The 24,785-nt window shown below is 41.8% G+C and overlaps 1 protein-coding gene across 1 annotated transcript in view; it reads right to left on the bottom strand.

The window, feature by feature from the left end:
• NEB (nebulin) overlaps positions 1-24,785 on the bottom strand; it is a 385,643-nt gene that overhangs the window by 24,180 nt on the left and 336,678 nt on the right. The window contains exons 129-134 of the mRNA XM_078681747.1: positions 11,943-12,047; positions 10,496-10,600; positions 9,809-9,901; positions 8,128-8,220; positions 3,086-3,178; positions 2,633-2,725 (exon numbers count right to left, since the gene is read on the bottom strand). Coding sequence (XP_078537873.1) covers positions 2,633-2,725; positions 3,086-3,178; positions 8,128-8,220; positions 9,809-9,901; positions 10,496-10,600; positions 11,943-12,047 — 582 coding nt within the window. The remainder of the gene's footprint in view (positions 1-2,632; positions 2,726-3,085; positions 3,179-8,127; positions 8,221-9,808; positions 9,902-10,495; positions 10,601-11,942; positions 12,048-24,785) is intronic.

Raw genomic sequence — 24,785 nt, 5'->3', positions numbered from 1 at the left:
TTAGTAGACATGGGGCTATTTTCCTCTTGCCCTCTTGCCCTTTGCTGGCACACTTTAGTCTGGCCTGAGAGAACACACATACCCTTGCACCATGGTGCAAGGAGGTGTGCATTTTGTGAAGCATAGGTTTTCTACTGGAGAGGGACCTCTCTGGAACAAAAAGTATGTTTTAAAACTTTTCCCACCTACTGGAGCCAATGCCTGTCTAGAAATGTTTGTAGGTCGGGATTAGTGTCAAAACCAAAGGGTAGTTGCATTAGTGCAAAGAAGTGCATTGTGCTACTTTGAGTTCCTTTAGGCAACTTTCCAATGTAAATCATGATTTGCATTGGGAAGCAAATCTCACAACACTTTGTGATTGGTTTGCAACTCAAAGCAGGCACAAAGAGATGATAAGTTTGGCCCAGTGTGTATTCAATACCGTTATCCTCTGCTGCCACATCCATATAGCAGACTGCACAAACCAAGAAATAATGTACCATTCTTGGGGAGTGGATTGATGGCCTCATTTGGTTTAATAAAATGTAATCCATGGTTAACGTAAAATAAACAGGACCACAGAGCTAACTTGGGGTTGAACTTTGTGATCTAGTGAAATAAGAACTGAAGTTTAGAGGCTGAAGTGCCAAACCCTGAACAAATATCTTTTTTCTAAAACAAGACCCCCTCTAAGCCCATATTATCAAAGAAAGGGGTCTTGAGACATTACCATGTCCCTGTACATACAGAGTAAAGGACCTCTTTTAGACGTAGGTGAAAAGGCCATTAAATAAATGTACAGTTCCCAGCCATTGTCGTAGGGAATTTTCACAGAAAATGCTCCTGCCAAAATGGTGAAAGCACTTTTGTAGAAAATGTCAATAAAGACTGTTCCATCATACCATTGTGGCTTGATGGCCCAGATGGCATTTATCTTTTTTGTTTTCCAAAACAATAACTCAAAGTTGTTTTTTATTTGGGGAAAAACACCAATGTCTCCGATACAAGGTAGTCTTCTCCTTGTTTGTTATGGCCATTTTTTATTTTAGTGAAATGTTTTCATTTTGTATGTTTATCTCTAGTCCATATTTGGTTAAAATCACGTATATCCCTTGGTTGCTGGTTGCCTTTTAGGCAGCCAGACCCTAGCTTCCACCTTTTTTCTTCTACCTATTTCCTGCTCCTCCCAATCCTCAATAACCTTGTTTGAGGAGAATGTTAATTTCTATTCTATTTTCTTCTCATCCTCAAACTATAATGCCTACTGTTCCCAAGCCTTTCTGCCCTTTTATTACTCCTCTCTAACCTCTTTCATCCCTCCATGTCAAGTAAAATGTTTCTAGTAATATCTTCAAGCCAATTTTCATCATAAATTAAGTAGCTGAAGAATTATCCTACCAACCACACTTTTCATTTGTGAAATCAGGAGGCACTTAGCATTAAAGGAAGTGTTTGGAAAATGAAGCAAGATTGACTGAAAAACACAAGGCACTTTTGGAAGGTAAGTGACTTACGCTGGTTGCCAAGAGATACTGCCATTGACTGTTTACATTAGAAACATAGCATGGTATCTGCCCCCATCATACAGCTAAACATATTAATGTTGCCATGCTGATTGTGTCTGCGGAGTAGGCCTTCAACAGCAAACTATCTTTACTCATGTGTGCTTACTGCTCACTAAGAATGACTCCATATGCTTTGGAAAAGAGCCCATTATCCACCACCATTGCATAGTTAAGAAAGCACGCATTGTCTTTCAACCAAATACACACAGCATTGCAATACATCCAGCTAATTTCTAATGTCCTTGACATCGGTACAAAATTACTCCTCGACATCACACTTAGATCCAGAATTTAAAAGCCAGAACATTTTGTTCTATAGGAAGACATATTTGATTAAAATCATAATTTCTTTTTTTGCCAAGCAAATAACCTCCACATTACAATACAAGTATAGAAATAAATGCAAAACAGTAACTTCCAAGTCCAACGAATATTCACCAATCGCAAGGCTGGTAGAAACTGTACTTAGCGTTTAACCTTGATTCTGTACAGCTGTACCTGAATCAGAGGGACTTTAATTACAAAGAGTGTTGTCTCCTCGGTTTAAAATAAAACGTTGATGGCTTTAAACGTTCCTCTTCACAAGACATGTAGATTGGATTTCAGTACAGAGAAGTACCCAACTAGTATTCTGGAGGATATAAGAAAGACTTCGTACATTGCAACAAAACCATGCCAAGCGGTGAGCACCAAAGTTGACCACTAAAGTAATTAAGTTAAGTTTAGTCAAACTCTAGAGTAAATGTGTTGGTAGGGGAAGATAGAAGGGATGGTAAAACATTTGTCACAGATAGTGTTATTGCACTCAAACATACTCTATGACTATTATGCTCACGTTTCAATCGGGTAAATTATGGTTGGCAAAACACTCCAAAAAATAATTAAAGAGTTTCAGGTTACATTTTATGATGAAACACCGAAAATAAATTCCGTTATCTTTTTAGAAGGGATATACCATGTTGATGTAAGTAACCATGTTGTATTATAGGGTTTACCTGGCCAGGTTAAGATCAACATGGTCAGAATTAGGTAGATTAGAGTATGGTTATTAAAATTGTTAAGCTTGAGGAACTTTAACTGTGAAATACCGAGCTAATATGTTCTTGATTGCGTTTGACTCTCTCCATCTCTGGAGTGACAGATGTTGAGGTTCCTACACCCAAATGCTCTTTGTACAAAACCTAAAGACACAAAATAGTTTCTAAAAATTACGAAAATGCAAAGCATATTGAATTAGCTGCAATAGGAATGTAATTAGGTTTTTGGAAGGTGAGTATTTGTACACGTTAAGAGTTATGTAGGATTACCTGGTAGTAGCTAAACACACAGTTTTAGTCATTTCGAACAACATCAGTGATAACAATAATGTTTTAATGTAATTATAATCTTTAGTAAAAGCATTTGAGGGGTGTTATAGTATTATGGAGTATTTCAGTAGAGTGAATATTTTTACACTGACTAAACTACAAAATTAAACGTGTTAGATTATTATTACTTTTAGGTGGATTCAGTAGGTATAATAGAATTTTTTATTTAAATACCGAGCTAATGTTTTCCTGATTGCGTTTCACCCGCTCTATTTCTGGAGTGACAGAAGTTGGGGTTCCTTGCCCCAATAGTTCTTTGTACATAACCTGAAAGAGTCAAACACAACATCCAAAAAGATGGTCAAATCATTGGCTTTTCATTACACCACTGATATAAAAAGGGATGAGAAACAAGACATATGTTAGTGTTATGGAAGGCAACTCTGACACTAAGAAGAAAAGTATCAGGGAGCTTTACCTTTTTAGTTTAACCGCTACCGCGCTACCGCGTTTTCCCGCTGTGCGCTGATTTTTAAAAATCGCGCTGTTTATGACAAAGCTAGCTCGTCATCCGCGTAGCGCAGGTAACGCCCATGACGAGCTGGCTTTGTCATTAGCGTCGAAGGGGTTAAGGACTGCTTTTTAATGGCACATCATATTATTCTCCTTATTGAAAATGTGTTATAGCTTTTTCACAAGGCTCAAAGTTTTTACATTTTACTGGTGAATGGTAAGTCACGAAAATGTTTTCTCCTGAATATATCAGGGTACTGGAGATGATAACTCACCATGAACATTTTATTCTGTTTCATGTTAAAAGCGTATCAGGCTCTGCAACTGCGTGAAAAGCAACTGTGTTTGTCTCAGTATGTTGTTCTCTTTTTCAATGGATACTGACTAAATTTGTTTTATGGTGACAAATGAAGCAACATCATATTCTTACCACTTTTTATTGAATCGAAACACTGCTTCCTTACTTGCTATTTCACAACTTTACTTCCACTCTTGAGATAGCCTGAACCTTGGTGTCATATCAATTGCTTCTCTTATTTATTAGGTCAAATAGTTGCAGACACCAATTATGAGTAACCTAAGGAGTCTCTAGTGAGGAATATTTTTTGTCTAGCAGCCTGAGAGAGAGAATCTTTCACAAACCTAGGGGAACTGTGATCAATGTCATCGGGCACTGCTGTCATTTTGCCAAAACCAAAGGGAGGTCAGAAGTGAAATAATATGCCCTTAGATAGTCTGACATCACCATAACAAGCATTACTCATCTTTTGACAATAAATGAATGACAAAAAGTGGAAAATAAATTCAAAATACATTTACAAATAACAAATAACTTAAATATCTCAGACATAAGGGAATAATATGAGTCACAAGTTTCCGTTCGCACCTACTGAGGGATATCACTGTCTTTAGATCTTTTTGGAACAGAAAGCTTTGCCATTAGTTACTTGATGGTTCTTGTGAAACAGGGCGCTGCAGAATAACAACTATATCTCTGCTCCACCATGAGCTAGAGAAGAGGTATATAAGAACTGAAGGTACCTGTCCCCTTTCACCTGGCAAATGTTCCTGCACTCCTACAGAGTATCAAAACAGTTGCGATGGAACTGAATATGCAAATTTCACACTGCAGGGATTTTCACCACATGTTACTAGAACCCAAAAACCCTCATCCTGCACAATGCATAGAGACACATACAATACTTAAAGTAGCACATGTATTAAAATAGTTCAAAGCATACTAAGGGAAGTAATGGTAAACACATATATAGGGGCCCATTATGATGTCGGGCGGATTGCCTCCCCAAGGCTGGTGGTAGCCACCGCCGGCCTGGCGGAGACAATCCGCCCGACACCTATGCCCGGATTCCCGCCGACGTATTAGGATGGCGGGTGAGAGCGCGGCAGACGTAAGACCGTCTGCCGCTTTACCGCCGCGGTCGCCGAAAGGGAATAATATGGTGGCGGATCCAATGGACACCGCCAGCCATATTACAATGGTGGGTGTAAGGGGCCTTTCCACGGCGGCAATGCCGCCACGGAAAGGCAGGCGGTGTGTGCTGTGGGGGCCCCCTGCAGGGCCACCAGGTGATGGCAGAGGTGGGGGATCACAGGGGGGTACCTATGGTACCCCCCACATTTGCATATGCAAAGCGGCAGGCAACGCGCGGTGCCTGCCGTTTTGCATATGCAAATGCGTTCAGAAATGTTTAGCCTTGTGGCGGGCGGTGCAGAGTACACCGCCCGCCACAATGCTAAACATGTAGGATGTGCCTGCCACTGTGGCGGGCACATCCTAATTCCCCCTACGGGATCCCCGCCCTTATTCGCCGTTAGGGTGGCGGGCGGACAAAGTCCGCCCGCCATCCTAATGTGCCCCTAAATATGCAACCTATTAAAGAATAACATCAATTTGCAAGCAAAGATGTTAAGAAGCCGAATGGAAAGAGTAGGCGAGAAGGGAAACGGACTGCTTGATGGTGTTATTTATTGATTATTCTCAGCTAAAAGAAGATATTAGGATGGAGATTTTCAACAATCTCGCAGAGGTTAATACTGTATGTGTCAAATAAAACTCTGACAGATTTGTCTAGTACTTCTGCAGGATAGGAATTCCTGGGACAAATGTACACTTACTAGTCCTCTCCGTTTTGTTTTTGATACAAGTCTTTGATTGTTACCTTTAGCCTTGGACCAAACCCAAGAGCTTTCCAAAGAAACTTGCGGAGTATTTGGCAAACTATTTTTTTCAGTCAATGGTTACTGCTGAAAAGGCAGACACTGCTTTGTTTGTTACTCACAAGCCAGTGTGTATGCTTAGGATTAGTCACTTTAATCCTCAGACATCGAACTGATAGTCAAATGCATTGAAACGTTTTCTCAGAGTTTGACTGTGCCTCCAGATAATGGTAAATATGGCATCAATATAAATTATGAACCAGAACATTGAGTATGGTAGCTGCTAAGATAAAAATAAATAAGGCATCTGGGGGCATATTTACAAGCCCTTATCGCCACCACAACGTCACTTTCAGTGACGTTGTGGTGGCGATAGGGGCCTCGCCTTATTTACAAGGTAGCGTTACGTGGCTTAACGCTGCCTTGTAAATAAGGCACCCTTTCACGCTGTATTTAGCGTGAAAGGGGAGGGTAATGGGTATTGCGGTAGGCGTTCCACCGCAATGCACATTGATTTTGACGCTGTCCCCTATTTACAAGGGCAGCGTATATAGGAGGCAGTGCAAAAATTAAGACCAGGGAAAACCTGGTGGCATAATATCAAGAACTAGTGATATTTATCGCTAAATGAGCTTAGCAACATTTTTTTTATCGCCGCGCATCACCGGATTTTTATCACAGAGATAACGTGCTAATAGCAACGTTTATCTCCAATGCGCTAAAATATCCGGCGAAATGCGTGAATATCGCTGGAAATACAGCGATATTCACGCATTATCGCTAATAGGGACTTAACCTGAATATCCACCTCCCATTGGATATACAGGCTAAGAAGTGGTCTGAGCAGGTGTTAGGTTTTGGCGATATTCGCGCTTAGCGCGAATTTTTTCATTGCTCCGCCTGCGTTGATAATAGGCGATAGCGATGTTAGCGACTGCTTTCAGCTGCTAACAGGTTGGGTACGCCCTCTTTGCATGTCATTAGCGATAAATATGCAGAGCGGGCCCCAAACCGCTCACTATCGCCTACAAGCTGTTGCTAACTGCTGTTAGCGACAGCTTGCTAATAGGGCAATAAAATTATCGCCGCTTTGCGGCCGAAAACGGCCGCTAAAGCGGAGATAATCTCATTTCGCCCGCCTTGATAATATGACCCCTGGTTTTTAACAGGCGAAATGAGGAGAAATGCTTTATTTCTCCTCGTTTTTACAGTTTCCATGTGTGCTGCCTTGAGCAGCACACATAGAATCAGCAAATTGCCTATGATTGTTTATGTGCAGGAATGTCCCCCTTCCTGCACATAAACAGTCATTTAAAAAAAAATTAGTTTTGCAACTTCTATGTGTGCTGCATTAAGCAGCACACATAGAAGTTACAAAATGGCATTTAAAGATTGTTTATGTGTAGTAAGTGGGACCTTCCTGCACATAAACAAGCTTCCCCTCAGCACAGGCTCCCTTGCACTATGGTGTAAGGGTGCCTGTGTTGGCTCTAGGCAGCTAAAACTATCACCAGTGCAGGGGGAAACGCAGGGCTGCATCATATTCAAGTAAATATGGTGCAGCCCCGCGTTTCTAAAGTGACAAACAAGTGGCGGAGCGTGTCGTTAAGCCAAGAAGGCTAATGAAACGCTTCACCACTTGTTTGTAAATATGCCCCCTGGTTTTAATGGTATTGAAGGATTATGGTGACATTACCGTACATTATACACAACTGGAGAAGATCACCTTTTTAGTAGGTAGAACAAACACAGCAATAAAAATACAGATTCTTTTTCAAGTTCACTTCCTTTTTGAAAATATTTGTTGGTATGCAAAAAAGAAAAACATCAGAAATTGCGAACTGGTAAGTAAAATGATTATTTCACTTGCCACAGCAACATTTCTGTGTAGATTTGAGATAAAATCTATTTACAAAAATAGATTTAATAACTTTGATGTCTTTAACTAAAATGTACGCAATAAGGACAAACCTGTAGAGCCATTCTGATTGTAGGTTTCAATCACTGTACGACTGACCAGACAACTTGGACATAATTCAAACCAGTCTGTGAAGTAGTTTACTGACTTAGTGACCTACAATTGGGAAGACTGCATGGATGACTCCCAGAAGAAATCATTAACCAATGTTAAAAATTGATGAATTCTCCAGAGGGTAATACATAAGAGATCTGGATGGCACTCATATATACATTGAGCATCTAGGATCAAATATTGCAGCCAGCCTAGAAGTTCTGGAAAGAACCCCTACCAATGCAGGGGTTTAATAGTATGCAAGGACATAGAGAGGTTTAACTGCCTCTTGCATAACTCCGCCTAATAATTGCTTTTGGAAACTCTGTGATGAAAATTAGTTACTGAGCCTGAATGGGAATACAGGGTTGCTTTTTTACATGAATTGAAAAGGCTACTTCTGATATAGGCATGCCTAAATATAGCTGTCCTGCAAGCCTCAACAAATCTTGTTGTACTTAGACGGTCTTCTGGTGGGCCCCACATTTAGCATTTGAAAAGAAAAAGAGGATGGCTTAGCAAAAAGGGTGATTACATATTCCACACAAGAGAATTTAAAAATGTCAGCCACTACCGAGCTAATGTGCTTCTGTGTTTCCTTGACACGCTTCACCTCTGGCAGATCAGGAATTGAAGTCCCTTGTCCAAGAGAATCCTTGTACTTAATCTAGAAATTGTACACATTGAAAAACAAAACGATGCACATTAAGGACATTCAACAGGCACATACATGACTGCATGTATGGATTCAACTAACATAGATATACAATATTTGAAAAACACAAAATGATGAAACTTTCTTGGGTACTTTTAAGAAGTATCTTACTCTCTGTCAACAGTGCGTAAAGGGCAAATGTTAAATGAGGGTTACAATTTGCAATTGCTAGCATATCATTGTGTAATATATTTACACTGGATATTACTTCATTTGATGTCAAATAGAAATGTTCCGCCCTATGGGAAATTTGCCAGTGGGCCCATACGCTCAAAAAACAGGTGGCTGGGGAAGAATAAGTCACATGTTAAAGTATGTGTGTCATTTGACTTCAAAAATAGGCTACGTCTTAATGCAGAAAAATGAGACTGAGGGGGAAGGCAAGGTAGAAATTGCCTCCAGCAATCCTACCACACTCATCTCTCTTACCAGAGTTACTGTTTCTCATTAGAACGTTTCATGTGCAGTAAATATGATTCTCTTTGAATATGCTGATGTTGGTTGGACATATCAGTCAGTCAGTTAACAGCTGTGTCTGCATCCCAGTACAAGTCAATAGATACTTTTTTGGATTAACTGTATTTTTAAGGTGGAGTAGTGATTATGGGGACAGGGGAAAAACGGAGTTGGTAAGGAACCTTACCTTATCTTATCAGAGAACAGAGTAATACTCTTTAATGTGTACTGGTCCATTTTAACTTTAAATAAAGCAATAAACATAACCCAACTGATCTTCTCTTCCCACAACACACACTCCTAATACTGAATTGTGAAATGCAATAATCAAACTATTGACGTCTCCAAATATTGTCTTGCACCTAACAACATTATTTATAGTTGGGTACCCAGAAACTACTGTAACAGATCTTAGGTGAGGAATTGCTAATCTCCAGAACCATCTCTCATACATGCATCCCTAAGTAAAAATGTATTTTGCCTGGGTTCCATGTTACTGGGACCTATGAAAAACAAGAACTATGAGAAATATATAAAAAGAGAACATTAAACGAAAACAAAAAACAGAAGCAAAATCAGGTAGTGGCACCATAGATGCGAGTATTAACAATAACAGAAAACAATAGGCATGCTATTCCTGCACATCTCCGCCTATGTTGTGGGCCCTGAGATTAAGTCTCAGTGATTTTTATGGTTCATTTCTTAAAAATGTGTTACACCACTGGCCTAAAGAAAAGTAATTGTCTATAATTCATTTAGGGAGTGTAATGATCAGCTTGTTACTGCAGTCGGCTTCATGTGAAAAGGATTATTATTAGGAAGAAGCTGGTTAATATTCACTGGATACATTGATTCTTAAATTGAAATTTGCTAAAAATATTGGTTACAAAGTAAATCAGCAGTAGCTTACTTGTTAGCAATGGATTATGTCATTGTGTAAGAAGAAAAGGGAACACTTCAAGTAACAATTTCCAACATTATAGGTTATTTGTGTCACTGGTAGTTCTGTGAATGAGCAAAGGGAGGAATTCAATTATTTACGGAGGATTAGCACAGGTGAGAGGCTACAATCCAGTGAATGTACCGTGCTAATTGCATCCTGTGTTTTCTTAATCCTCTCCATCTCTGGGGTGTGACCAATAGATGTTCCTGTTCCAACATCTTCTTTATACAAAATCTTAATATTCAGAACCAAGACAAGTAGTTAAATGGAGAACACACCATTCATTTTCATCAACAAATGAAGTAGCCCTAAACCATGTTGCAACTTGGTAACAGAGTTAGTAGTTTGTATTTTTTTTTGCAAGACTTCCCTGAGTACTCTCTGGACTCTACTAGAGAGAATCATGTATATAAAAGGGTGACTGAAGTGAGACATAACAAAGTAGTTTCTTTTGTAAGATATTAAAAGTAAAACACAAAACATGGTGCCCATCACATAAAAAGTAATACATTACTGATAAAAAAGACAATTCACCGAATACGTTGGCTGCTATAACATATTACAAGACAATACGTTAGACAGTATTCACAGTGCTTTCAAACCCACACAAAACACAATGCTTCTAAGATGATCTGATGGGTAGCATTAAACTGGAATGGAATTATTGTAATTAAGTGACTAGACTAAAAGCAGTAAAGTAGTAATGTAAGTGGCAGGAACTGTTAGATGGCTCAGATAGGGCATTAGCATGAAACACTAACAAGTGGTTTGGAAAATTAAAATGGAATTATTTGGGTTAGATTTCAAGAATGTGTAAAATATATATACCGAGCTGAAATTCTTTTGATTTTCTTTAACACGCAGTATTTCTGGCGTGTCTTGTACAACAGTAACTTTTCCTTTAAGAGTTTTAAGTTCAGACTGGTACTGAAGCTATAAAAAAAAGAGTAAAAAAGTTGATGTTAAGAAATTGGTCAGGTATATATGTAGATCTTGTTCTTTCTGTTTGAATCTTGCTAAAACTTTAAATCTGAAATCTGTATGATTTTGTGGTGGCTTTTGTTATGTACGTAGAGGACTTTAGGGAATGTTTACAAGGAGATTTTCCACAGGAACGTCACTTTTAACAACCCTCCTGTGGCACAGTGCCCTGCCCCATATTTACAAAGTTGTGTTAAGCCATTTTTTGTAGCTTAATGCCGCTTTGTAAATATGGTACCCCTTCATGTACGTATCTACGTGAAAGAGGCGTGCAACACCCATTGCTTTTTGACACTGCCCCAGATTTACAAGGATCTGTAAATCTGAGGCAGCGCCAAAAACTAACGCCATGCAAAAGCAGATGTTAGAATGACGAAACGAGGAGAAATACTTTTATTTCTCCATGTTTTTGCTTTTTCTATGTGTGCTGCATTCTGCAGCACACATAGAAAGACCAAAATACCATGAATGATTCTTCCTGCACATACACCATTATTAAATATTGACAACAAATCACCATTATTGAATGTTTATGTGCACTAGTAACCCCTTAATGCATATACATAATCATTCCTTGCAATGAAGGCACCCTTGCACGTTTGTGCCCGCATTGGCACTATGCAGCTAAGTTTAGTGCCAGCGCTAGGAAAAACACAGAGGTGCACCGTAATGTTGTAAATACGCCCTGCATTTTGGAAATGTCAGAGGGCGGCGCTGCCAAATGTGGTGCAGCTCTGACCTCCGACATTTCCTTGTACACATACCCCTTTGTGTCTTAGCAATAGGGATATCCAAAACAGAACAATGCCCAAAATGTGATGAAGCAGATATGATAACTGATGATATATTTGTTTACTGTATTGGGCTGGTTAAAATATTTTAGTTTTATATTACTGTAGATTCAAAGGTGTTAGTTATATGTTTTTAATTCAATAGGAATTAATAGAAAGTATGAAAATCCATAGTAAATGGACATTTTTCCATTGGGCTTCATCTTTGCCGATTGTTGCTTACTAGCCAACTAGCAAGCCACCAAAATCACAACAAAGAAAAATACAAAATTATCCTTACACGGACACTATGAAAGTATTGTTTCAAAATACTTTCTAAGCAACTAACAATGAACATAAATTCAGGACACATAATTGTAATGCCTACAATTTTCCTCAAGAGCATTCCCTCAAACTCACTCATATTCTATTTTGTTAAACTTTGTCATAATCCAGTTCCATAGTAATATTTTTATTGAACAATGCCAGTGTGGGTGGTAAGTAATCATATTACTTGTTCTTACAGTGCTGAAGTTCTTTTGGTTCTCGCGGACGCGTTGCATCTCTGGGGTATCATAGACAGGCACGTAGAAAGACATGGTCCGTTCTGCTTCCTCTTTGTACTTTTTCTGTTGAAACACACAACATGTTTGCTGTAAACCTCATTTGGTATATATGAGTATGACACAGGAATGCAGAATTCATTTATGTCTACCAATAACCTTTGTTGACTATATACAAATATTTACATAACTTTAATATTTTTCGTTGCAGTAAGGTTATCATTATTCCTCCCTCCAAGGTCCTTTGCATCCACATCCTTACTCTCAGTGATTGTGTTTGAAATTAAAAAAGTAAAATCTAAATTAGTGAAACAGATTACAATGACTTCAAAGGACCTTAGTTACAAAAAAGTTAGAAAATTAATAGCCTAGTTCCAAAAGTGAATTGTGAATTTCAACTAACAGACTCATGGCTTAATTTATGAGTGTGAATTCATATCATGCATCTGCAAAACATAAATGTACACTCTTAAACCATTTACTCAAAGTAATATTACACCAGTATGCTGCAATATCACATCAAGGCATATCTGCCTCAGTTGGTGGGAAGCAGGTGATCCAGGATGGGGATGCTGTGGAGCGTTATTGCACGCCCACAGTCACAGAAACATTTTTCTATGCCTCATTGCCACCCTAAAAGGATCAGAGTGTGTCTCCCGTGAAGAGCAGCAGTAAATCAGTTTTCAGGGTTGGAATGGACAAGGATGACCACCATAGTTGGTGGGTGTAGAGAAGAATGGGTTTCTCCACATAAAAAAATCCCTGTGGATAAAGAAGGCTAAAGGTTTACAACAACATTTGCAATTTTTCATAAACGGATGTAAGCATGTGAATATTTATTCAGGTCAAAATCAAATGGGTGCTCCTGGAATCCCTGAGAGGTCTTAAAAAGTCCTACATTTCTCCAGAAATAGAACTGAAGCTTGTAGGAGTACATTTCTCACCTATTTGCGAATTGGGCCCCAACAGGGGAGATCTACATCTACTCTTGTCATGTATTTGAACTCATGTATAATTAACACTTTCCCCCAGGCATAGCGTTGGACTTGTCCCTTTGTACAGGGTCACTCCCAAATGTTTTGCCTTCACTCCTAATATTTTGCTGAATTGTTTTTTGTTAGGTGTAGGACTCTGTGCTTTTTTTCACTGCTAACCACTGCCAACGTGCTTGTGCTTACTTCCTAAAACATGGTAAAATTGGCTTGCACTCAATCAGCATATTTAATTTACTTGCAAGTCCCTAGTAAAGTGGTATACCATATACCCAGGACTGGTAAATTAAATGCTACCAGTGGGCCAGCCACTTGAGTAGGCCTATAAAATGTGTCCCAGGTCTGCTATTGCAGCCTGATGTAGTTTTAAACTGCAAATTTGACTTTGCAAAGTAAACCCCTTGCCAAGCCTTGAAGTCCACTTTAATTATATATAGGTCAATAGATGACCTCTAAAGTAGGCCCTAGGTAGCTCTTAGGGAAGGGTGCATTATAATTAAAAGGTTGAACATGTACATTTGTGTTTTGCATGTCCTGGTAGTGAAAAACTCCTAAATTTGTTTTTCACTACTGTGAGGCCTACTTCTCTCATAGGATAACATTGGGTTGCCTTATTTATTTATTTTTTCAGAGTTTTATATATCGCAAACTTGACCCAAAGGTATAAGGTATCAGAGCGCTTTAGATGAGCACCAGTTGCGTGCACAAGGATACATTCATTTTTGTTAGGCTCTGGGAGATTAAATGATTTGCCCAGAATCACAGGACGTTGAGCATCATTGCCGAGACTCAAACCCGGTTCCGCAGATTTGAGATGGACCATCCTAGCCTTCAGGCTACATCCTCCCCCTTATTACATTTAATAAGTGCTAACTTTTGAATGGGAACAGGTAAACATTTCATGGTTGGTGTCAGAGAAATTGAAATTTTAAACGCTGTTTAATGCTGAAGTCGATTTTAAGTTGCAATTTTGAAAAGGCCAATTTTAGAAAGTTGGCATTTTCCTACATTAAACATTTGGTTGCCTGCAGCCTGTTTCTGGGTCACATGACTGAGTTTAGTTGTCAGTTCGACTTTTCTTAATCCTCCCAGACAGCCACACAATAGAGGGATTAGGTTTATCTGAATGGGCCATCAAAGTCCCACTTGCAACTGAATAGGCTGTGCCCTGCCTTCACACAAAGGTCTTGTCACCACTGCATTGTTCAGGCAGCCAGCTTAGAGCCAGGGCAGGAGAGGCAGGTAACGTCAAGCACTTCAAAGGCCATTCTCTAGAAACGTCTCCTACTTCAAAGAAGGCACCTTGTATTAAAAAAAGGCCCTCTGACCCACTCTTAAGTTCATTTCTGGATCTGCGGAAGGACTCTCAGAGCACTGCTTGCTGCTGTGACCTACTGTGTACTTCAGAAGACTGCTTTGCTGTACCTGGAAGGACTACTATGCTGGCTGAAGCATGCCTTGAACCTCCAGAGGCATGCCCTGCTATTTGAGCCATGTTCCACTTCTTGAACCAAGGACTGCCAGAGTAAATTCAAGGTCTAATTGGTTGGCCTCCTGATCCAACCATCTTGAACCTGCACCTGGATCCAGCCTGCATGATTCCTAACTCCCCAAGTTGAGACCCTGCCATTCTGGAACCTTGGTGCTGGTGGTGTTAAAGATGCCCAGCTAGCCAAAATCCACAACTTAGCTTAAAACTGCCCTGAAAACCCGGGAGGAGAGTGGGACCAACCTGCTCATCTATCCAGTCAAGGTGCATCGCCGGTTGGCCCGACTTCATGGGAGCTCCCAGTACGGTCTTATCTGCAGCAGCAAATCCTGATCAGTAGCCCTGCGCATAAGGGGTATCCCTTGTCGTCTACAGCCTCCAGACTCATTCCGCTAGAGATTTTTGACTTCCAAAAAAAGAGACTAAGTCCAATTGTGAAAGTCTTCACCGTGACTTCATCCAGGGGATCCCCGACAATGAGGCCTCCTCCTCGGACACCACCTGCAACCTTACCTTTGTGAACTCCTAACTTCTCAGAAATGTTTGCTGAATTTTAGGTTCGAAGCTTAGTGCCGACAGTGCACAAGCCACTTTGTATCCGACTCATGCTCCATTGCAGTTAGTCATATTTTTCGACTTTGACCCAGTCTAGTGCGACTAGATCCGGGGTCTTCAACCGGTCGATTGCGAGCTACCGGTAGCTCGCGGAGACCCGGGAGTAGCTCGTGTAGCCCCTCATGGGCTATTAGCTTTTCCGGCTCCATTTGCCTGCCCTCACCCAAACCAGCCGCTCGGATTGGAGCTAAGCTGGGGGTGGGGGCGGGCGAAGAGGATAACGCTCCTCTCCTGGAGCTGCAGACTCTTCTTGTGAGAGTCTGACTCCTGTTACGTCATCGTTATCTGAAAAAGTGCTGGCATCGCACTGTCTGCCATTGTGCGACGGGTGCCAGCGTAGAGCAGAACGGAGCAGAGACGTGACTTCGACCGCAGGTAAGCTCAATGGACGAGCAGATAGATAGTTTAGTGACGTTGGATTCTGTTTTTTTTATGTATGTGATGTTGAACAATGTTTAATAATTCCCGGTGCTACACTGACACGCCAGGCAAAGGCACAAAAACGCGTGGAACAAAGGGCAGAAGGGCACAAAAAAACAAGTCAAACAGAGGGCAGAAGGGCACAAAAAAACAAGTGGAAAACGAGTGAAACAGAGGGTAGAAGGGCACAAAAAACAAGGGGAAAACAAGTGAAACAGAGGGCAGAAAAGCACAAAAAATGAGGGGAAAACGAGTGAAACAGAGGGCAGAAAGGCACCAAAAACTAGTGGAACAGAGAGCAGAAAGGCACAAAAAACGAGTGGAACAGAGGGCATAAAGGCACAAAAAACGAGGGGAAAACGAGTGAAACAGAGGGCAGAAGGGCACAAAAAACACGGGGGGAAAACTAGTGAAACAGGGCAGAAAGGCACGAAAAACGAGTGGAACAGAGGGCAGAAAGGCACAAAAAACGAGTAGCACAGAGGGCAGAAGGGCACAAAAACGAAGCAAAACGAGTGGAACAGAGGGCAGAAAAGGCACAAAAAACTAGGGGAAAACGAGTGGCACAGAGGGCAGAAGGGCACAAAAACAAGGGGAAAATGAGTGAAACAGAGGGCGGATACGTACAAAAAAAGAGGGGAAAACGAGTGAAACAGAGGCCAGAAAGGGACAAAAAAAAGGGGAAAACGAGTGAAACAGAGGGCAGAAAGGCACAAAAAACGAGGGGAAAACCAATGAAACAGAGGGCAGAAAGGCACAAAAAACGAGGAGAAAACGAGTGAAACAGAGGGCAGAAAGGCACAAAAAACGAGTGGAACAGAGGGCAGAAAGGCACAAAAAACGAGTGGCACAGAGGGAAGAAAGGCACAAAAAATGAGGGGAAAACGAGTGAAACAGAGGGCAGAAGGGCACAAAAAACAAGGGGAAAACGAGTGAAACAGAGGGCAGAAAGGCACAAAAACCGAGGAGAAAACGAGTGAAACAGAGGGCAGAAAGGCGCACAATATGGGCTCTGATGAAATTAGGCTTAAACTCAATGAAACTGGGCGTTGGGGGTCTCTCGGAAAAATGCGCGAGTTGCTTCGGGTTCATTAGCTCACGACGATTTTCACTGGCCAGAAGTAGCTCTGACTACACAAAAGGTTGGAGACCCCGGGACTAGATGTTCAGGTGTGGTCCTTTGATATTTTAAGCGATACAAAAGGGGATGATGGACGGAGCGCCTGAACAAATCAAACACTCACCCCCAGTCAACTGATCTGGGTTTAATCCATCACCATTATTTAGTTCACTCAGCCACCCCAGTTCAGACATATGGCTATATGCAAATCAGTCTGACCCTGTGCCTCATGGGAACAGTCCAGCCAGAACTGCCAAGCCATGTCTTCCCTGGACCAGAAACAAGCATCCTGGGACTGGTTTCGGATTCATAATCCTCATCAGCCAGGCTATCTTGAATCCAGTGGCCAAGTGAACAAGGGACTCACGTCTGAGCATACCCTGCTACACTTAGGGCGAACAAAGCAATACAAAAGGGGATGATGGACGGAGCACCTGAACAAATCAAACACTCACCCCCAGTCAACTGATCTGGGTTTAATCCATCACCATTCTTTAGTTCACTCAGCCACCCCAGTTCAGACATGGCTATATGCAAATCAGTCTGACCCTGTGCCTCATGGGAACAGTCCAGCCCGAACTGCCAAGCCATGTCTACCCTGGACCAGAAACAAGCATCCTGGGACCGGTTTCTGATTTGGGTCAGACTGATTTGCATATAGCCATGTCTAAACTGGGGTGGCAGAGTGGGCTAAAGAACGGTGATGGATTAAACCCAGATCTTTTCACTGGGTGTGAGTGTTTGATTGATTCGGATGCTCCATCCATCACCACCCCCTTTTGTATCGCTTTTGGCCGCCATAAGTGTGGCAGGGTATGCTCAGACGTGAGTCCCTTGCTCACTTTGCCACTGGATTCAAGCAAGCCGGGCTGAAGACGGCTGGAATGCCAGAAACCGGTCCTCTGAAGCTTGTTTCCGGTCCAGGGAAGACATGGCTTGGCAGTTCGGGCTGGACTGTTCCCATTAGGCACAGGGTCAGACTGATTTGCATATAGCCATGTCTGAACTGGGGTGGCAGAGTGGGCTAAAGAACGGTGATGGATTAAACCCAGATCTTTTGACTGGGTGTGAGTGTTTGATTGATTCAGATGCTCCGTCCATCACCACCCCATTTTGTACCACCTTTGATATTTTAAGCATTAGTTTTTACCTTAAACTTTTAAACTATATAACTCCTGTTCTACTGGTTCGCATTTTGTTGTTTTGGTGTCCAATCATTTATAAAAAACTACTCTACGTTTCGAAATTGGTGTGGGAGTACTCTTGTGTTGTGTTTTCACTTTATTACTGTTTGTGTGCTGCATATATACTTTCACATTGCCTCTAAGTTAAGCCTGACTGCTTTTGTGCTAGGCTACCAGTGGGAAAGCACAGGTTAATTTAGTGACTTTTGTTGGTCATCCTGACACAAAGAATTCCAGGATCATAAACAAAACCCTCCTCCAGTATGATGGTGATTTTACATCATGTTATGTTATGATAATGATTTTTAGATAGTGTGTGTTCACCATTGGTTTCTTGACACTAGGCACAATCAGATGATGGAGCTTCTTAATGAAATGTTGTTTTAAAGGGCCAGCTTTTTTCCTAAAAAGTGTGAAGTCAGATTCTATGTGCAGATATAAAGGCAATGTGTTCCGTATGACAGGAGCTTGGACTGAAATACTGCATCCTCCCAAACTTTTTTTCCTGAATTTTGAAAAGTTTAGGCGTTCGGTGGAGGAAGAGCAATTTTCCCAGATGGGAATATATATTTTGTTATCTTTTTGCTATAAATAGGGTCAACCCTTTATGCCCTTAACGGTGAAGTAGCAGAGTTTGAACTTCAATCAATGCTCCATGGGAAGCCAGTGTAATGCTTTCAAGACAGAGCTATCATGTGAACCATGTGGGAGGTCATACATTATGCAAGCAGCTTGAATGTGAATAACCTGCAGTCTGTGTATAAGCGTATTAGGCAGACTCATGTAAATTGAGTTTCCATAATTTAACGTGGAGGAAACTATGGCCATTATAATAAAATATTTAAGGTGTCCTGTGTGAGAAATTGAGCAATCTTTTTATTTTGTTTTACTTTGTTTTAACATAAAGAGATTACTGCTCCAATTTAGGGTTTCAAGGAAGACGCTCACTCTATTATTACCTCTAGACTTTTAGCTTGTGCTTCGGGAAGGGGGCGGGGTACACCTCAATAAGCCTTTGCAGCTGGTTCCATAGTTTATTATCACAACTTATGTTTAAACTGAGATTCATTTAAAGAAATTGTTACTCATCCACACCAAGATGGATCGTAGGATGTTTTGAAAATCTGTTGGGAGGAGATAGTGCCTTTCAAATGGAGGATGAGTTGCAAATTGTTAGGCAGAATTGTACAGTTTGCATTCTTTATTTCACAACTTAATAAGAGTCCTGATGTATATGTTGAACAAATGAGGACACAATGATGATTCTTGGAGAACTCCACCATTAGTGCCTTAAAAGGAGCCAGATGTTCTGCTTACATGCTGTTTTTAAAGTTTTAAACAATTACTTTACCCAATTGAGAAAATGACCAGAGGCCTCCATATGGCCAACCAAAATATTATGGCTGACCATGTTAAAGGCCGCTCACAGATATAAAACGACCAGTGCCGTTGAGCATCCTGTGTCCCCATCGATACGCATGTCATTTAGCAGAGAGAGAATTAAAAGCTAAGTCATGTGTTCTGGGCAAATGCCAGCTTGAATGGGATCAAGTTAATTTATCTCCTGAAAATGCAACAGAGTTCTTGGGCCATATGGATTTCCAAAATTTTGGATGACAATGTTAGGAAAGATCTTGGATGGTTATTCTTCAAAATTGTTGAAACTTCCCTTTGCTTTTTAGGTCGAGCCTAGTGTTGCAGTTCTTGTGCTGCTCGCTTTGCGAGGCATGCAGTATTCAGTATAGCATGGAAGCTTTGTGTAAGCTCCGCCCACTCTCCGCCCATCTTTTTAATTGGCTTTTGTCTTAAATGCTGCCTTACGATTGGTTTTAAGCTTGTTAGTCCCTCCTTATGACGGCCATATCGTCATTTGTGTCTTTCCATAGCTACTGGCCCCTTTACTTTCAACACTATTTTCTTTCCATGCCTCCCCCTCCCCTCCTGCAGTCCATGACTTCTCGGCCCAAGGCACTACCATTGGTGCCTTTTTGCCCACCCACACTCCTGTTTCCAATGCGAGTAATGCATAATGTGAGTCCTATTGCATTGCAAATGCTTGTTATATTTCAGCAAGCATATCTAAAGAGAGAGTAAAGAGGAACTCGTGATGCAGCGGCTGTGATTTCCACCCTCCCGCCTCCTCGCTCCCTCAGATGCATGTGCTTGCGGACCGGCTCGAGGCTTGCGAGAAGTGCCTTCTTCGGACGTATGCCCGCAGGACAGCGTTACCTGGAGGAAGGTGGCGAGTGGCTGCAGCAGTGTGCCGGGGACCAGCTGCTGTAGAGTGGACGCTGTGGAGTCAGCGGAGCGGCTGCACTGTCCTGGCAGAAGTGACTACCTCAGCGGAGCTGGAGGGCTCTGCTGCCTACCGTAACATCTTCTTTAGAGCTGGATCTTTTCCACATACGTATGCTGGGGACTTACTAGGGGGGCCATCCATGTGCAAAATGGACACCCTTGAGCAAGCCGGGCATCAGCACCCGAAATCTGAGGGGCTCTTTCGCTAGTCTCTCCTTGCTTGATTGTTTCTCAAAGTGGATTAAAGCTCTGGGAACGTGTTTAAAATTTGTGTTGCCTCCTTTAAGTGTCAAGTGGAATAACATGGAAACCAGCTACAACAAGAACAGCCAAGTCAGGTGTGGTGATTCGGCCAAGTTGGGAGGTCCTGGCGTTCCAGGGTCTGGGAGTCTCTGAGGGATGACAGCATGAGACTGGCCGCTGGCGAGACAGCGGGTGCTGTGCAGGGTCATGTGTTGAGGTGGCATCTGCTCCTGTGACATAGCGAGCACAGGTCTTCCCCAGCCACCGGCACCGGGCAGTGATGGCTCAGACTTCCAGGAAGACAAAGACCCAAGCCTAATTCACTTACATGACAATCGGCATGGAGGAGTCGGGCTGCGCAGTCAGGAATGGCCGGGGACTCTCGGAGCAGTGGGCAGCCATGGTGGTCGTGCGTGGCCGCGGCACAGAGGGGCCACTTCACTGGAGGCTGGTGCTGACCTTTGCGCTCTCTGTCCTGACTCTGGTCTCGATCGTGGCTGTGCTGCTCAGCATGCGCTTCGAGGAGTGCAGCACCAATGGCCAGAGCCTCGTGTGCCCACCCCCATACGGCCCCTGCTCTGCAACCTGCTCATCACTGCCTTCATTGACAACTTCACCTTCTGGGGGGAAGTCAATATCCAGGTGGAGTGCTAAGAAGCCAGCCACTATAGAGCGATGCATGCCGACCGCGTGGCCATCGAGCTGGTGCTGGTGGCTGAGGACAAGGTGTCCGGTGCCATCAGGGTGTCCTGCTACTTCACCCAACCTCCCCAACCAGGTTTTCATGGTGGTGCTGAAGAGAGCGCTGGAGGCACAGAAGAGCTATCATCTCAAGATAGTCTACAGTGCCTTGATCGAGAATGAGCTGCTAGGCTTCTTCCGCAGCTTCTATCCGATACACAGCAAGAAAAGGTAAAGTGTGAGCGGCCATGCCACCTCAGCACACTTGTGACCAGCATACTTTTTATTTATTTATATTTACTTTTTAACACAGCGTAAACAAATCTTCAAGGAGCAGCTTAGTTTGTTACAGAGAACATTTCTGTTGCGCCGGGGACAGCTCTTAAAGAAGAGGAGGTGTACACTGAAGAGTGATTGACGTCTAATTTTTTTTTGATGCATTAGGCCTTTTAAGAGGTTTCCTGCATGGATATAACTATGTCAGATAACTTAATATGTATGTGAGTGTTGTGAAAACATGACTTTTGGGCAGTAGTCATTTTTACTTCACACTTTAGCAATCCTTATTTCCAGTTTGAAGTCGTATTGATCATTATTTACATAGAAGAATTCAAGTTTTGATCTATTGAGAGAGCTGGATTAGGACCCAACAGTAGATGTTCCAGCCCCCAGGCTAATGTGCTGCAAAGCTAAATACATATATGGTCCCAAAGGCGAGGCCGATTGCATTGAGATATTAGTACTGCATCTTTGAAAGATGTTAAACCTATTGCTTGCAGAAGGGACTCATTCAGAAGTGTTAACATCAGCTTTTTGATTTTCGAGATCATTGATTTTAGAATACCATGAGGTAAGGAAACAGATGGTGAGTCTGATTTTACTTTGGACATCAGACTATAGAGCCATTCATCATTAATCAGGGAAAATGAGTGCAAAGTAGTAAGGTTCTCCTCATGTCAAGTTAAATTACTAGGCATGCCCTTAGAGGGACTATTTTCTTTGATTTGTTTCATTTTATCCGTAAAGACACAGTACAAATGATTGCACAGTTCTTGGGAAGTACCAATATTCTGGGTGACTGTGACTGTATCTGTTGTGGACAGTTCATTTAAGTTTTTGATATTTCCTTCTATTTGCTAGAGCTTCCCCTTTTTTTATCAAATAGTAATGGGACTTGAGTACGTTTATACGTCGTGATCCCATTCTTAAATATTATTATTTTTTCTGCTGTGTATTTTTTCTGCATTATCATTAATTTGTCAAAGTTTTGTTTCGTCCTCTTCCAATTGCTGGGATAACCAGGGAACAGGCTTAGAATAGTTTCCTACTCTATAATTTATTTACCAGTGCATGTTTACCGCTAGCCTGTTCCAGCCATTTATTTTTGTTCTCATTTATACTGAGATTTAGGATGAGGGCTGTGTTAGAGAGGGTACATCTTAAGTTCTCTTCATGTAGTTAATGTGACTTGTGGAAGGATTTAAAGTTAAATTTACTAACTAATCTTTGCGGACTTATGGGAAGAGTAAATTTGGTCATACAATGGTTGTATCAAATGCACTGGAGAATCCAAGGTTTGGTTCTAGGTCAAAACTAAATAAAGATTATGCTCCCCGGGAGCATAATCTTTATTACACGATAATTAGGTGTGATAACAATTGGTAATGACAACTTACCTGTAAGTCCTTAGTATATGGTAGGGCATGGAGGATTAGAGGCACTGCTTTATATAGTCCTGCTTTAAAGACTGCTTCTAATATAAAATGATATGCAAATTCGAGTTTGGAATCAAAGGTACTTCCAAAGACTTAAACTAACTTATTTTTACATATTTCACCCTTAAGGTATCCTATAGGTGTCTCAGGGGTAGGGTGTCTTGTAAGGATAAGAAGGGACATTATAAAAGATGTTTTATCTATCCTGTTGAGGTTTCCCCTTTGTAGTGCATTAGCTCCATAGGCTTGGAAAAGCTTTATTAAACCGTACTTAGGTCTAACTATCGACAGGAGTGAGCTAAAAGCATACTTTCGTTTCTAAATAATAGAATAAATCCGTGGACTTGCCATGGTTAGATTTATAATATCTATGACAGAAAAGAAGTTATCAAACTTTCTTTTCTGTTGTGCCAAATTCCAACCTTCTAGCCGTCTCTCCTGATTGGCCAGCCTTTGATAGGCTGAGCCAAACTGCTCTGATGAGGTGTGAAGTGGCCTGCATTGAGACAAAAGAGACATCTGATGGAAAGAAAACTGCTGCTGCCAACCACAGGACAGGAAGGGGGGTGGGTAGCCAAAATGATCTTCAAAGAGGGAATGACAGTTAAGGACTGGAATAGGCCTACCCCCAATTCCTGCACCCCCTGCCCGATAGGCACCCCAGCAATTGAATTAGCAGAGGGGATGGACGGGGAGTGTTAGGGAAAGTTAGTCACACCATTAGGTTGGGTTAGCCAGGCCCTAAACTGCAGGAGAGATTTTCCTAATTTTGGATTTTAAAGAACAGTGCTTTCTGGGACAAGAATATGCCACACTTTGGAGGAAGTTGTCATACCTGAGGGTGGTACCCTGCACACCATCAGTCAGAGGTGACTGACTGCTTGTCACCCCTGAAGCCTGGATAAATATGGGAGAACTGCCCCAGTAACTCTGATCCCTGCCTTGAAACTACAAGAAGAAGAACTGCCCTCATTGAACCTTGGACTGCACCAGAGATGACTGCACCCACAAGGACTGCACCTACTGCACACTTTGGTCTCCAGCCCAAAAAGGACGTTACCTTGCTTTGAAAGTTGAAGGAGTGGACTCCCTGAAAGCAACAGTTTAAAAGATCTCCACCTGCATCATCTCCACCAAGAAGAACCCAGCTGACCACCTTCAAACTGGGCTTTTAAGGATTTGACCAGGTGCATTGTGGGAACTGTAGAACCAATATCCAAAGGAGCAACCCAGAGATTCTGGGATCTTGGATTGGTGGTGTGGAAACTTTGGAACCACAAAATTACCTTCTGAAAGAAGCACCAGAAGTTTGAGATCATTTGGAGTATATTTGGTAAAAAAGCTCCATAAGTTGACTGACTCATCTTTGAGAGTCAAGCCGGTGATGTCGAGCCGCAACCCAGCCTGAAATTCAGGGTTGCCCCCATGAAGATCCAGAGCACTTTGTCGTCAATGAAACTTCTATGAATCGACCGAGGCATCCAGCTGAAGGAAGCCACCATCGTTGAAACCAGACCCGGCCTGCTGAAGAGACTTGCTCAATGTTGAGACAGTTGAACCCCAGACCTGGCCTGCTGATGAGACTTGCTTGGTGTCGAGACAAAACGCTCCAAAAAGTGGCTAAAGCAGAAGGGAAAAACACGACTAGGCCCTACCACTCACTGTGTACGACCCACACTCCATCACTTTGACTATTTCCCAGTCCCAGTCAAGCATGACCATATGTTCCAAAGTGGCGCTTTTGGCTTTTAGGCACTAGAAAGCATTCATATCTCTGGTTCCCTACATTGGATTATTGTCATTTTGATGTCATTTTAATCATACATTTATTTTCTATTTTTATAAATTGAATTGCAGCCAGCTACCAAGGGTTGAGTAAGGGAATAATTTATTGAGACCTCAACTGGACCTTATATTGTGATTGTGACCTTATTACTAGTAATAGGTACTTACCTACACCTACCAATAAAACACTTTCCAACAGCATTTCATAGTTCCACAAATCCCAGCATTTTGGGGGCAGGCATTATGTAATTAATTCAGGGAT

Source organism: Lissotriton helveticus, chromosome 3_1 (assembly GCF_964261635.1).
Source record: "Lissotriton helveticus chromosome 3_1, aLisHel1.1, whole genome shotgun sequence".
In the NCBI taxonomy this organism is placed as follows: domain Eukaryota; kingdom Metazoa; phylum Chordata; class Amphibia; order Caudata; family Salamandridae; genus Lissotriton; species Lissotriton helveticus.
This window is presented reverse-complemented; position numbering and strand designations above follow the sequence as displayed.